This window comes from Podarcis cretensis (genome assembly GCF_951804945.1).
Source record: "Podarcis cretensis genome assembly, chromosome: 4".
In the NCBI taxonomy this organism is placed as follows: domain Eukaryota; kingdom Metazoa; phylum Chordata; class Lepidosauria; order Squamata; family Lacertidae; genus Podarcis; species Podarcis cretensis.
This window is the reverse complement of record NC_137173.1, coordinates 79707865-79722713: the sequence shown is the minus strand read 5'-3', so window position 1 is coordinate 79722713 and position 14849 is coordinate 79707865. Positions and strand designations below refer to the sequence as shown.

Here is a 14849-nt window from a genome sequence, read left to right as displayed (position 1 = left end):
CTAATTTAAAAGGCCTATAACCTTTTAAACTGTGTTTGGGGTGGGGTGCTTCTGTCTGTTACTATGGTAGGTATTTTTGTGTTTTTACTGTATATTGTAAACTGCCCTGTGATCCTTGGATGAAGGGTGGTATAGAAATCTAATTAATCTGGGATTATAGGAAGCGATTGATAGAGTAACACTAATGCAGGGAATGGGGATTCTATTCTATTCTGAGCAGCAGATCTCTATGCATGCATTTGAACTACTGTATCTGGAACAGATTGCTGGATCAGATGCTAACGTTTATTATAATGGAGATTGCAAAAGCCAGTTAATGAAGTATTTATTGCAGTTAAGATTTTTCCAACTACAACGGAAGGACCCAACATTCCACATGCTCACAAATGTGTTCCTCTGACAAACAGTATGTCTGAAGTTGTTCCGACATTAATAGGCTTTAAATAGTTTCTGTATGAAACCTGGTAGATAGAACACATGTCCCACATGTGTACAGAATTAACAGGGGAATCCTACGTTAGAAGTCAGTCACACTATGTCCATTAAGGCTAACTCTAGGTAAGTGTTTAGGATTGGAGCTTAAGGATACACAAAATACCTTTGTTTTGTAATTTTATATCACCTTCTACTTGGAAAAAAAAAAAGTATTACATTCAACATTAGGCATACTCACTAAAGGCCCCCTGTAATTAATGTATGTGACTAACTACTCTTAGTATGACTAACTTTGGATACAACCTTTATAGCTTTATACAATGATATGAAAGCATTAATCAGAGTGGCCTGGATAGCATCCAAATCAAGATAAGCAACGTTTGTATATATGGAAATGCTGCAATCATACATAAGGTTATATCACAGACTACACCCTGTGAACCTGAATAGCTCAGGTTTGGAGAGCACATGGCTCAGTATTATGAAAATGAACATGAATTCTGGGGCCTACAGCGGTGTTAGACACACATCCAAATATAATACAAGCACTTTTACTGTAAAACAAGATGTAGGAAGAAGGAACCCTACCCTGATACACTTCTCCTGTGTGTAGTTTCTGTTGGAAGCAAGCACACCTGTCAGAAGACATTCAGAAGCTTTCTCTTCCTCTGCTACCAGTTTGCTCAGGTGCTGATCTGAGATCCAGTCCATTAACACCGTTAAAAGGTCATATATGTGTGAATTAATTGGTATCTGCAAACATAAAAGTGAATCTCTTAGGGCACAATTTGAAGAAGTTCTTTACCATGAGATAGCTATCTAAAGCGTGCATTGACTTGTGCCGTCTGCACTGCAACACACATCTGACTTGCATCAAGGGCACTGAGAGCATATGCAAATCTGCCTGGGGATAATGGTGATGTACTGGTTTGAAGAAGGGGAAAGTTACTCCATTTCAGCATCATATATATGGATGAGAATTCCTGCAGGACTGACACCGGGAGGACAGGTATTTTTAATATTTTTTAATGACATTTCTAAACACATTTCTGGTACCTTCCTCTGTTGAGGTATGTCATTATTCTTTTTTGAAGAGGGGGGATTCTTCTCGTTACTAATTCCTTCTTTTCAGAAATCCATTTTTTGCCTTTCCAGTTTCAACTAACCCCAGCCAGTGTCTTCTCAGAAACATCAAAAACTAAATATAACCCAAGCTTATTTAAATGGGAGACATATTTGGAAATAATATTTTCAAGAGTACTGTTTACCCTACAACTTCCCTCCCAATAAAATATAGCAGTTCCAAACCAACATGTCCTTGTGCATGCAAGAGAAAGAGAAAATGAACTTGTAATATCCGGAATTGAATACTGAAAAAATATTGACTTACAGAAAATAAAATGGTTGGGTGTTGATGAGTGAATACTATAATCAGATTATGATGGTGATGATAATTTATTATTTATACCCCGTGCATCTAGCTGGGTTTCCCCAGTCACTCTGGGTGGCTCCCAACAGAATTAAAAGCACTATAAAACATCAAAGGTGCAGGACAGAGAACCAGAAGTCTTTTTATCTTTGGCCAGGGCTCAGCCTGACTCCCCTTCCCTTTTTGTATAAGAATTAGTACGAAAGAGGCCTCCCAGCACTCTCACAGGCCCATATAAGATCAGCATACACAGTTGGGCCTGATGAGCATTTACTGTTCCCAACCCAAATCCTGCGGAAAGCCATCTAATTCAGATTTTGATTTAATCCTGACTCGTTTTTAAGAGGTAATTTAATTATTGTTTGATTTTATATCAATGTTTATAATTGATGTTAGCCACCCTGAGCCCAGTCTCGGCCGGGATGCAAATAAAAGTTTATTATTATTATTATTATTATTATTATTATTATTATTATTCATTTTTTCTTTCTCTCTCCTTTCGCTTTTCCTTCCTTCCTTTATTTCCCCTTTTCCTTCTTTCTGCCTCCATTCCTTTATAGATTAAGCATTTCTTTTACTTCAGTGTGTTACAAAAAGATACTTTGTATTGAGTATGAACTTTTGTTTATCTTTGGACAAGTATCAATAAATATAGATAAATATAGATATAGATACATTTATCAATATAGATATATAGAATTCTCCTTCCCCCCTATAGTGTACAGCTTACTTTGTAACTTTTTGATGTTATTGTTTTTTCTGGCTTGATAACCTTTCGCTCCTGGGCTGTGTGGAAAGCTTCTTTAGATTTTTGTATGGATAAAAATTCATGCTTCCGCTGTAACCGGACAGAATAAAAAGAAATTACATTAGACTTTTTTCCCTGCAAAGCTGACAAACAATACAAAGCATATTGAAATATTACCTGCAAATTCTCCAAACGAGCTTGCACCTTTCGAGACTGGCCTTCCAACTTCTTGTTTTGCTCACTTACGTCATTTAGCTAAAAAAGAAGAAGTGGAAGATGTTGAGCCAAGCCTTATAAATAAAACATTTCTGTTATGTAGTGGGCGGTTCACAAATAATTCCTCTCTTGCTCATAAAACTGTCTGGGTAAGTCCTCCCCACCCTTCATGGCTTGCAAGAATGAAGAGAACTAGAGGCACCCCTTTATCCTGCTTTACATATGCAAAGAACAAGCTGCCAAGAGTTTGCAGCTGCAATTCTAAACACATTTATGGAGAAGTCAGTTTTGCTGAAACCAAGGAACATGCTTTCACATCATTTTTTAGTGCCGAGATGAAAGGCACATGAACCACTTCAGGGTGACTGCATCCTTTCTGTGGCGTTTTTGAAAAGCAGTGTCCTGCTCCGTGGTGAGGCGAGGCGAGGCAAGGCGAGGCAAGGCAAAATTCCAGCTGGGTACGAGGCTCAGGCTGTGCTATCAGAATGCAGAACTTCAGCAACAAACAAAATGAGACTGGGAAATTTAGAGTGCCAACAGCTGCCTTCCAATTGTCAGCCCTCCTTGCACTGGAAGGTCCTTAGAGGTCCATCCTGCAGCAGTAGCCTCCTACTGCGATAAGAATTGGGGAGCATCTGATCTCACTGGGTCTCAGAATTTGAGGACAGCAGTGCCACAGGCTCATCTGGTGGAAGCACATCTGGGGCTCCTGCCCTTTCTGAGCCCTCGATTTCATGTCCTTAAAAATTCTGGGTGCCTGACAGGCACTAGCACGGTGTTTTTTTAAAAAAAGTGTGGTCAATATTTGTAAGAGCCACAATGGGCTAAGGCTCCCCCAAACGGACAAAGGCTCCTGAAACGGAACAGATGTAGCCAACCTGCAGTATAAAGATGGGTACCCTATAGTTTGTTGAAGCTCTAAGAGACCCACAAGCGTTGGAATGCACAGCTGACAGAGAGAGAAGCACTTGAACTCAAAAGCAAAGCAACTACAACATTAGGTGCGAACACTCTGGTGCAGCAGCTATGCTTTTTAAATAATTGCAAGACCTCTTCAATAAGATAGTATTACACTAGGCTAGCGTAAGGTAATGTGTGAATTACGTTTAACTATTCTGGTTACTATATTTCTTACCCAGCATCACCCATACACCATAAAGCTAACAGAAACTGTAATAACTATTTAGTATTAGAACACTTAACAAAAAACATTCTGTTTATAACATTTAAAATGCCTGATTTGTGTGTATATTAATCTTTATTATTTTTTAATTTATTAAATTTGCTTACCGCCCTTCATCTGTAGATCTCAGGGCGGTTCACAACATAAAAATACAATATAAAAAACACTTGCCTGTTGTCTTAATGCATCATTCAGTTCCTTCAAAGTTTCAAATGATGATTTAAGCCTTTTGTTTTCCTTTGCTTTTTCTTTCAAAGCTTCAGACAACTGCTGAATTTCAGCTTCATGTTGCTAGAAACAAAATGAAGAACTTGTAAAAAAAGGATTAGCAGTTTTGTGTTTTTGAAAGCATTTAAAGGGTCCAAAATCACATTGAAACTATGAGTCACCCTGTCAACATTCTTGACATAATGTGAATCCAAGACTCTTAAGATGAGTAAGGTAGAAAAGAAAAGAAAAATATAAAAGAAGATAAAACTGGAACTTATCTGTCATTGTGCTTCTCACATAAGTTACCCTGCTCAGTGGTACAGCCAGATTTAGGAGACAGGTACAGATTCAGACTTAGGAGTGCCAAGTGAAATATAAAGAAATCGATCCCCAATTGTATGAAAGCATATATAGTGAATGTCCAAATTCTGATATAAGCTCTTCAGTTACCTCCTGTCCAGTTCTCTGGATAACGTCTATGCACCATACTACCCGTGACTAAGTTTTGACCATAAAATCCCTCTTATTCTTCTGTCTTTCTAGTCACCCTCCTCAGAACACCCTCCTAAATAGCCAGATGTTATGTCTCTTGATCATCCAAAATGCAACTTGTTATGTTTTCCAGTTCTCTTCTTTATGCCTTTTCATAATTAGCTGCTATGGCTACATCTGGATGGTTGTATGAGCTTCCTGACCCCATAACCAGTCACTGGAAAGTGACTGCTTGTGGGTGCGCAAAGCTTGTTCATATCTTGACTTATCACCTTGTGATATGATTGAATGTGGCTTGTAAGCGATAAAGGAGGGCAATTATTTTAATTTAGATTGTTTCTTTAGTATAAACTTGTATGATCGCATAAATTATCTAGGGGAAATTTTACTTGTGGCATTACAGCATACAGAATATTACAGAGCGGTAACCTAAAAAGGAATATTTTCCTCTGGTGCACTGTTAGTGGGGTAAGGTAAAGGTAAAGGTACCCCTGCCCGTACGGGCCAGTCTTGACAGACTCTGGGGTTGTGCGCCCATCTCACTTAAGAGGCCAGGGGCCAGCGCTGTCCAGAGACACTTCCGGGTCACGTGGCCAGCGTGACATCGCTGCTCTGGCGAGCCAGAGCCGCACACGGAAACGCCGTTTACCTTCCCGCTGGTAAGCGGTCCCTATTTATCTACTTGCACCCGGAGGTGCTTTCAAACTGCTAGGTTGGCAGGCGCTGGGACCGAGCAGCGGGAGCGCACCCCGCCGCAGGGATTTGAACCGCTGACCTTTCGATCGGCAAGTCCTAGGCGCTGAGGCTTTAACCCACAGCGCCACCTGCGTCCCCCATTAGTGGGGTAGGAGAGCTAAAAAACAAGAACAACACACATCTGGCAACCAATGTGTCCCTTTGGTTTCAGATAGTACATAGGTAGAAAAGTCCGAAAAGCCTGGGACAATTTTCACACACACACACACACACACACACACACACACACACCATGGCCATGGTGGCTCATTTACCCAAAGTAATGCATTTAGCATTAACTCTGGAAGTGTATATTCGATTCTGACCAAACTAAGCCTCCTAGAGAAAATATACATCAGCCTCTAGATCGAGGTTTATGGATGTTTTAGTGGAGATTCCTGGATTGCAGGAAGTTGGACCAGAAGCCCCTTGGGGTCTCTTCCAACTCTACAATTCTACATATCAAGTAATGAGAGTTGCTTAGCTGAGATGTGAGAATAGTTCCCACTCTTGTGAGCATTTTAGCCAGAAATATTTCCCCCTGGTAAAGAAGCATTTTTAGAAGTAACCATACCTCTTTCATAATTTGAAATTTTGTGTGAACTTCCTCCTCAACGCTTCTTATCTTGGTCAAAGCAGCTTCATGTCTACAAAGCAGGGTCTCTCGTTCCGCCAAACAGTGCTCACGTCTTTCAAGTTTTAAAGCATATTCCTCCTGGGCTAATTTTTCTTGCTGCATCAGAAGAGAAGAGGAGCACAAACTGTGGTACTGTGAGTAAATTTTCATAAAATCCAGCATTTTCTTTTTAAATGTAAGTCATCCCTGCAATTAAGTGTCAGAAGAAATGACTACTCCACAAAAGATGTGCTAGTCTGCCTTCCTTTCTTAATGTACCTTTGGCCTGAAAGGGCAGAGCTGAATCTTTTCCGATCACTGGTAAAATTGAAGGTAGCTTTAATAAGATTGTATACAGCAAAGAAGACTGAAGTGAGCAATTAAAGTAACTCAGTCATAACCACATTAACTGCATATGGTACTGAAGGTTACTCATTTTTATATGACAGCCTAGATCAAACTTTGGTTAAAAAATTGAATTTCCTCAGTTTGAAGTAGTATTTTACAGACTTTAATATTCACATTATAGATGGAATTTAATACATACAGATGTAAAATTCAATAAAAAAACAACTGGAAACTTCGGTTAAAACTGATGTTTATAGCACTGCAACATCTAAACAATCAAATAATTCAGGAAAATTTGTTGATTAGAAAAGCAGAAACATGGTATTAACAATAAGGTACATTAAATTAAAATTTCTACTTTTAATTTTTTTAAAAAAACTACTGATAGATCATTATTGATTTTTACCTGCAGCTTTTGATGTATGATAGATAATTCACGATAGATTTGACTGAAATGAGATGGTATCAAGTTTTTCCCATTTAGTTCTTGGGTTTCAAGAATTCTCACACTCTCTCTGGCTGGTTCACCATCGCTATCATAATCACAAGATGTGGTCACTGTCAGACTGGATGGCAGAGTAATGTCTAATGGGTGAAAACAGACACTCAGTGTACCATTCCTCTGTTAATCTCAGGGTCATGGTTTGAGCCCTGGTTGGGCAAACGATTCCTGCATTGCAGGGCGGCTGGACCAGATGACCCTCGTGGTCCCTTCCAACTCTAGCATTCTACGATTCTACTTCTGTTGAGAATACATCAAGTAATCAACATAATGTGTGAACCAGTCTGAAGTGACCTTCAAAGCCTCATCTACAGGTTTACATAGCTATATCTAGGAGCTCCCTGAAAACTGTGAATCTGTCCTAGAAGAGGATGACACACCCCGCCAAGTTGACCAATGCACCCACCATCAAATCATCCACCTTGCCTAGACTGAGCTTCAGTTTCTTGGCTCGCATTCATGTTTCTAATCCCACACACCAATTTAGCATGTTCTCTGCCTCATTTAAATCAGACGTAATGGGGAACTGTAGCTGGGTGTCACCAATATACTGATAACACTCCCCTCCCAATCCCCAGATGATCACTCTCGTGTTGAAAGGCGTGTGGGCTCCATTGCACAAATGCTCTAGGGGCCAAGCAGCCCCAGGACCTTCTTTTGCAGTCAATTCTCCAGTGTAAGAGCAAAACTACTACAGTGATACCTCTGGTTACATACTTACCGTATTTTTCGCCCCATAGGACGCACCGCCCCATAGGACGCACCTAATTTTTTTTGGGGGGGGAATAAAGAAAAAAAATTATTCCCCCCCCCAGGCACGGGGCAGGCGCGGGGGAAGCCCGAGCTTCCCCCAACCCCAGCCCCCAGAACAGCCTGCTATCCGCAAGCCTAGGGAGCCGCGCCTGTCTCCCCAGGCTTGCGGAGAGGTGCGCGAAGCCCGGGCACGCTCTTCAGCGCGCACCAGGCTTCGAAATGCAGGCAGCTCTGTGCCACCCTCCGGAGCCCCGCGCGGCTTTGCACCGGGCTCCGGAGGGTGGCGCAGAGCTGCAGGAAGCCCGGGAGCGCAGGCAGCTCTGCGCCACCCTCCGGAGCCCCGCGCGACTTCGCGCCGGGATCCGGAGGGTGGCGCAGAGCTGCAGGAAGCCCGGGAGCGCAGGCAGCTCTGCGCCACCCTCCGGAGCCCCGCGCGGCTTCCGGCCGGGATCCGGAGGGTGGCGCAGAGCTGCAGGACGCCCGGGAGCACAGGCAGCTCTGCGCCACCCTCCGGAGCCCCGAGCGGCTTCGCGCCAGGATCCGGAGGGTGGCGCAGAGCTGCAGGAAGCCCGGGAAAGCCTGCATTCGCCCCATAGGACGCACACACATTTCCCCTTCATTTTTGGAGGGGAAAAAGTGCGTCCTATAGGGCGAAAAATACGGTAATTCGTTCCGGAGGTCTGTTCTTAACCTGAAACGGTTCTTAACCTGAAGCACCGCTTTAGCTAATGGGGCCTCCCACTGCTGCCGCGCCGCCGGAGCATGATTTCTGTTCTCATTCCTGAAGCAAAGTTCTTAACCCAAGGTAATATTTCTGGGTTAGCGGAGTTTGTAACCTGAAGCGTATGTAACCCGAGGTACCATTGTACTTGCAGAACCTACCCAGGATACCATAGCTACTGAATGTTGTTGAGAAGTCCAGAATGAGCAGCATCATGATATCCAATGTAATCTCATCTTGAAGTTGTAATGTCTTATTACTTGGCAGACAGATGTTTGGCTACCACTTTAGACTCTGAAAAGCTATCACAGCTGGTATGCAAAGGCATTTTAGACTGCAGTAGATTATTGGAATTGTGTGCTCTGTGCTGTTTTTTAGTTTTTGTTTCATATTGGTGTAGCTGGATTTGTAACCCAAAGAGTGCTCAGTAATGGTTCCTCTTCATCCTAGAAAAAAGTGACAAGAGGGGTGCCGCAAGGTTCTGCCTTGGATGAAGGTATCGAGGGGGTGCTCATCAAATCTGCAGATGACACTACACTGGGAGGGGTAGCAAATGTCACTGAAGACAGAAATGGGATTCAAGATCACCTCAACGGATTGGAGAACTGGGCGCAAACTAACAAAATGACTTTAAATAGGGACAAATGTAAGGCTCTACACTTAAGCAGGAACAACCAGCTGCACAAATATAAGGTGGGGAACGTCTGGCTTGCCAGCAGTACATGCGAAAAGCATATTGGGGTCACAGTAGACTACAAGCTTAACGCGAGTCAACAGTGTGATGCAGCAAAAAAAAAGCCTAATGTTAATCTAGGCTGCATCAACAGTCTAGAGGTATACTTTGGTACAGTGGTGCCCCGCAAGACGAATGCCTCGAAAGATGGAAAACCCACTACACGAAAGGGTTTTCCGTTTTGGAGGCGCTTCGCAAAACCAATTTCCCTATGGGCTTGCTTCGCAAGACGAAAATGTCTTGCGAGTTCCTGCGGGGTTTTTTTCCTCCCCCCCCCCTTTTCCTAAGCCCTAAGCCGCTTATCAGCTGATCCGCTAAAAGCCGCTAAACCACTAATAGCGCTAATCCGCTAAGCTGTCAATGGGCTATACGAAGAGCCTCACGGAACGGATTAATTTCGTCTTGCGAGGCACCACTTTACATCTCAAATGGGGAAAAAGCTTCATCTCCTTCCTCTGAGAGCAATGCTTACTGTTGTAAATTTTGGACATAAAGAAATGCAGTTAACTAGAAAATGCTTCCAATACATTGCTTTGTTGCATATAAAGAGCTGTTATGTAGCTAGCAACACAAGGTTATGTTCCGCTGCCATGTGTAGAAGAACACGGGCCAGCCAGGCAAGACACTTTCAATAGTAGAACAAAGGGATACTCACCCACCTGTCTGGAATTTGGAAGAGATGCCTCCCCCATTGGCACAGCAATCATTGCCACTGTTGCATCCATGTAATGGGGGGGGGGGAGAGGGTAAATTACCCACATGCTTTCCAACTAATTTAACACAAAACTTCACCTGTGAAGATGTAAATTAAGAGAGGGGGCATAGTCTGAACTGTAACTTACTACCTTGTATAAGATGTCACTACCAATCCTGGAGTAAATGTGCTAGAAAAAAATCATGCAGTAAGTCAGATGAGCTGCCAGTTACATATTTCATTTAATTTCAGGCTGTGAATGGGCTATCAAATGAGATTTCCTTTGAGTTGTATTAGAATTCATAAGAATGTGATTACCTGATTCTGAATACGTGTCTCTGGGAAAATCTCCAACGAACTCAGGCTGTATGTTATGCTGATTTGAGCCATATAGAGAATCCAACTCATCACCCTGCCTAATAGACACAAAATGATTGCATTAAGCTGCACACTGTATAAAACAATGTTCGTTCACATTCCTTGTACAGTGGGAAAGATACCCAATAAAACTTTCAGATCTTAAAATATATTATTCCAGAGTACAATGATGAGACTCAGCGGTATGCTTTACAGCGAAAAGAAAAGACTGGCTCAAAGAGTAAAATGGTTTTCTTACCGACTTAAATTTTTAACATTCTTTGAAGTGTCTGAAAAATGCTTTGTATTTTGCTTTCTTCTATTGCCAGTATATTCTAACTGTGAGGAGCATTTGAGTAACGATGCAATTGTATCATCAAGTGAGCCGTCCATTTTCTCTGCAAGGAAATAATATAGGATTGTGCTAATTAGAAAAACAGAGCCACCCTGCTAATGTACCCAGCACAAGTACCTGAAAACCCTGCTAATACTTTGAACATGCATCTAACTGCAAGAGCCAGTCCCCGCAAATCTGGGACTAGGAAGAGCAAACTCTGGGTGAAGGAGCAAATCCTAGGAAGTCTTCAGCATTGGCAATTGGTTTAATATGTAGCCATTATAATGATTAGCAACCTGTCCACTCCTCACTTCAAAAAAGATACTTTGCTGCATTTATAAAGCCAGTGGAAAGGGGGGAAAACACCCCCAACCTCCACAACTCATAGAGAATTGGAGATAAGAGTTTTTGTGTTGGGCATGTTGGACAGAAGTACTTCATATAGGAAATGCAGCAGAGTGAATGAGTTTGAGAAATGCTTCTCAACAGCTCTTATTTTGTATACAGGCGGCGACCATTTTGCAAGCATCCAACTGACGAGTGACCGCCGAAACATGCACCACTTTCAGCCCCAGAAGGGATGTGCGCAATGACTGGGAACGCAAGACTTTGACACAATAGAACAGCTACTCTCTGACTTAAACGTGGAGGCCACCTGCTCTTAAAGGTATTCCCAGGTTTGTTAAGAAGCTAGAATAGGAGCACTGGCCCACAATCCTAACCATATCTTCTCAGTGGGACTTACTTCCAGTTTAAAACTCCCAAATTATTAACTTTCTACTGCACCTAAAACTCCTAGGTTCAGTAGCATGGGTACTTGTTTGTAGGCTGCAAACTAAAGATAATACGAATTAGGAAAGAATAAGAGATTAAAAGGCATGGAAACGTCATACAGAAAAGGCCAAAGAAAAGAAATGCGTCCTTGCGCTAAGAGACTGCATCCCCATTCTATTTTCCTAACTTTTTCATATCAAAAATTAAGAATTCTTTTAAACAAATAGATCAAACACCTTTTAAAATGCCTTACCTGTAGATATTAGGGACCTTCTACTTTTGCATTTGGCCTGTGCTGCATCCAGAGAATTATTCTAAAAGAAGAATTTTGTTCTATAATTACTAACATCAAAAATATGCTGGCCTGTTACATCTACACAATGTGTGTTTATTTGATTGTTTTGAAGTGACATTTCACCTTTAAACAGGAAAGGGTTTTCCATTAAAACTTTACAAGAAATCAAAAGTGTTTTCCTTAAGCCAGCCCTTAAACAAAATATTTAGCCAACGGTGTGTTTGTGACACACACACACACACACAAACACACAAACGCAAGAGAACACTAAGAAGAAGGGGGAGTAAATACAGACAGGCATTTCAAATACTGGTCTTCATACAAAGGTGCAAATATCTATCAAAAAGTTCCACAACTTGTTTTTGTTGGACCAAATGTCACACACACACACACACACTCAGTTTAGAACTGCCAGTTAGTGTATGCGCACAGAAAAAGGCTAGGAAAGCCTTTGTCAAGCAAACAAAGAAATCGAATTAAGTCTCACTCTTTGTTTAAGTGTTTTATTATGTTTTGTGCATCTTTTTGTTCGTTTGTTTAATGACAGGGGCCCCTCAACAGCTGGAAGTAGCCACGGCCCCCCTCTGGGCCTGAGTATGCCTCTGGGCATGTGCAGAGTGGCTTCCCAACCCAAGACAAACATACATTTAGGTCTGCAGGCTGAAGGCTTTTCCGGAGGACGGGAGCCCCCAGCACCTGAAGAACCGAACAGGTGAGCGGCCGGAATTAAAGTGCTACACGAGAACGGGGGGAAGCCGGCAGCACTCCTGGCCCACCCCGCGTCTCGTGGGAACGGAAGAACACGCATTTGCAGTTTGCCCTCCTGTCCAGGCAGCTGTTCCACACACACACGCAAGCCCACCCTCCCTCACGCATTCTCGCCCGCAGGGACCCCACCTGTCCGGCCAGGTAGCGTCTCCTCCAGCGCTCGACTGAGGGGCTCAGCTCGGCGGAAGCCGCCATTGGAGGAAGGGCAGAGACAGTCAAGCAGCCCGCGGCCGCCTCCGCCACTCACAGCAACGGCCCCAGGAGAGGCCGAAGGGCGCCTGCGCGAAGACGCTCATTACCGCGGTTGCCACGGGCAACGAGGAGCGGGAGGCCGCGCGGCCCTGTTTCCAAGGTGGCGCTCGACCTAAGGCCCTCCTTTCCTCACCCGCCTCCGCGGGAGGGGGAATCAGCTGGTTTCACTTTGACGCCGCAGGAAGGGGAGGGAACTCCCTGGAGGGTAGTCCCATTTCTATGTAGAAGAGGCGAGCTGCCTGCCTTGGGATTGTATAGTTGGAAGGGACCTCCTGAGGTCATCTAGCTCAACCCCCCTCCCGCCACGCAGCAGGATTCTCCACTTGGCAGAAGTACTTCTGCGCTTTCCCCGCTCCATGACCTGGAAGTTTTTTGAGCATATGTTGCATGGCTATTTGCTTTGTATGCTTTTTGGCTGAGATGGCATTGCAGGGGGCAGTGGCGTAGCGTGGGTTGTCAGCACCCGGGGCAAGGAAGTAATTTGCGCCCCCTAACCCGTGGATTTGCGCCCCCTAACCCGTGGATTTGTCCTAACCCCAGATGTTGCGCCCGGTGCGGCCGGCCCCCCCTGCACCCCCCACGCTACGCCACTGGCAGGGGGTTAGGCTAGATGACCCTGGGGGGGAGGGGTCATCTAGTTCAACTCTTTTCAAATAACTTTTATTAGAAAACCGGAGGCATTTCGTATTTTAGATAAAGAGATCCCAAAAAATCTAAGAGAGGTATTCTTGTATGCAACCGCAGCGGCTCCTATACTTGTGGCCAAGGGATCGAAAGATCACGAGGCTCCAAAAATAACAGATTTTGGCAAATCAAATTACAGGAATTGGTGGAGATGGCTCAACTGACTAGTAAACTCCAGTGGCGTAGCGTGGGTTGTCAGCACCCGGGGCAAGGCAAGTAATTTGCGCCCCCTAACCCATGGATTTGCGCCCCCTAACCCGTGGATTTGCGCCCCCTAACCCTAACCCCCAGATCTTGCGCCCGGTGCGGCCGGCCCCCCCTGCACCCCCCATGCTACGCCACTGGTAAACTCAGAGGAAACTCAAAGCAAAAATTTGCAGGAAAATGGGATGGTTATAGAAGATATGTTCAAAAATACAATAATAGTTTTGACTCCGTGCTAGCATTCGAGTGATAAAGGAACTAAAAGGAGGTGGACAACAATTAAGGATTTATTATGTTTTCAGAATGTATTGGGAAATTTATATAGAAAGGTTTATTGTTTTGTGTACATTCGATTGTAAGATAAAATATATGCAAAGGGACTTGACAGGAAGTCAAAGTTGAAGAAAAGATTTTGGATGGTAAAAGGGGAAAAAAATTTCCTTTCGTTATCATTTTGGGTGCGGGTGTGGGTGTTTGCACATATGTGTGTTTTTGTATGGAATGTTTGGGAGGAAATAAGACAGTAAATAACAAATAACAAACTATATATTGATGTATGTAATTTTTATTAATTATATTTAGTGGTAGTATGGCTGTATTGTTTTTTGTAACATAAAATTCAATAAAAATTATTTTAAAAAATAAATAAATAGTCCAGCTCTTTTCAAGATCCTATTATTCACCATGTGCACCCAACACAGTGAAATGGCGCTTGGCATGCTTCAATCGTTCAGAATGCAAAAAGCCACCAGCAAACCTTTTGTAAATTCCATACTTGGCTCTTGCTGGCTGGTGGCTTGGATGCTATAAAAACCAGTAATCAGTGTTAACCATAAGTCTCCGTGTTTGCAGCCTTCAGCAATGAACTCCTTGGGAGTCCCTTACAAGCAAACGCAGAAGATCGGTGCCTTTTCAGTTCAGTGCATAGGAGCAGGGGCCTGGTGGGGAGAGATTAAGAGCAAGATCTATTTCTCCTTCAAAATTCTCCATAGCAAGACCAGGTCATGAGGTCCCACCACCACAATTAGCAAAGAATGATCACCACGGCAGCATTTACTTATATGCATTTATATAATTTTTAATCCACCTTTTGCCGCCAGGCAATCCTCGGGTGGGTTAGAAAATAAAATGAAATTGTTCAATGTAATTAACAGACATAAATCGTAATTCCATCAGCCGCCTCCTCTGTCTTAGGGGTTGCGAATGCTTTTTGGACTGTGTGGTTATAACACAAAATTAAGAGTAGCTGCTCCTCCCACAGTATTATTACAGTGGTTCTGATTGTACCTTCAGGCTGAAGTCCAGAGAGCATTGGGAGAGTGCCTTGTGTTATGGGGAATATCTTGTCTCTAGTGGTATTTAA

The 14849-nt window shown here is 43.2% G+C and overlaps 1 protein-coding gene across 2 annotated transcripts in view; it reads right to left on the bottom strand.

Moving 5' to 3' along the window:
* CCDC138 (coiled-coil domain containing 138) overlaps positions 1 to 13021 on the bottom strand; it is a 29846-nt gene extending 16825 nt beyond the window's left edge. Inside the window, exons 1-10 of one of the 2 annotated variants that reach the window (XM_079972711.1) lie at positions 12476 to 13021; positions 11537 to 11597; positions 10432 to 10570; positions 10134 to 10231; positions 6819 to 6997; positions 6023 to 6181; positions 4183 to 4302; positions 2790 to 2867; positions 2595 to 2702; positions 1024 to 1188 (exon numbers count right to left, since the gene is read on the bottom strand). In XM_079972711.1, the coding sequence (XP_079828837.1) occupies positions 1024 to 1188; positions 2595 to 2702; positions 2790 to 2867; positions 4183 to 4302; positions 6023 to 6181; positions 6819 to 6997; positions 10134 to 10231; positions 10432 to 10570; positions 11537 to 11597; positions 12476 to 12541 (1173 nt within the window). In that variant the 5' untranslated portion in view covers positions 12542 to 13021. Of the gene's footprint in view, positions 1 to 1023; positions 1189 to 2594; positions 2703 to 2789; positions 2868 to 4182; positions 4303 to 6022; positions 6182 to 6818; positions 6998 to 10133; positions 10232 to 10431; positions 10571 to 11536; positions 11598 to 12223; positions 12433 to 12475 lie in introns of those variants that run through there. The other variant, XM_079972712.1, reaches the window with a different exon arrangement.
* Between the last annotated feature and the right edge of the window lie 1828 nt (positions 13022 to 14849).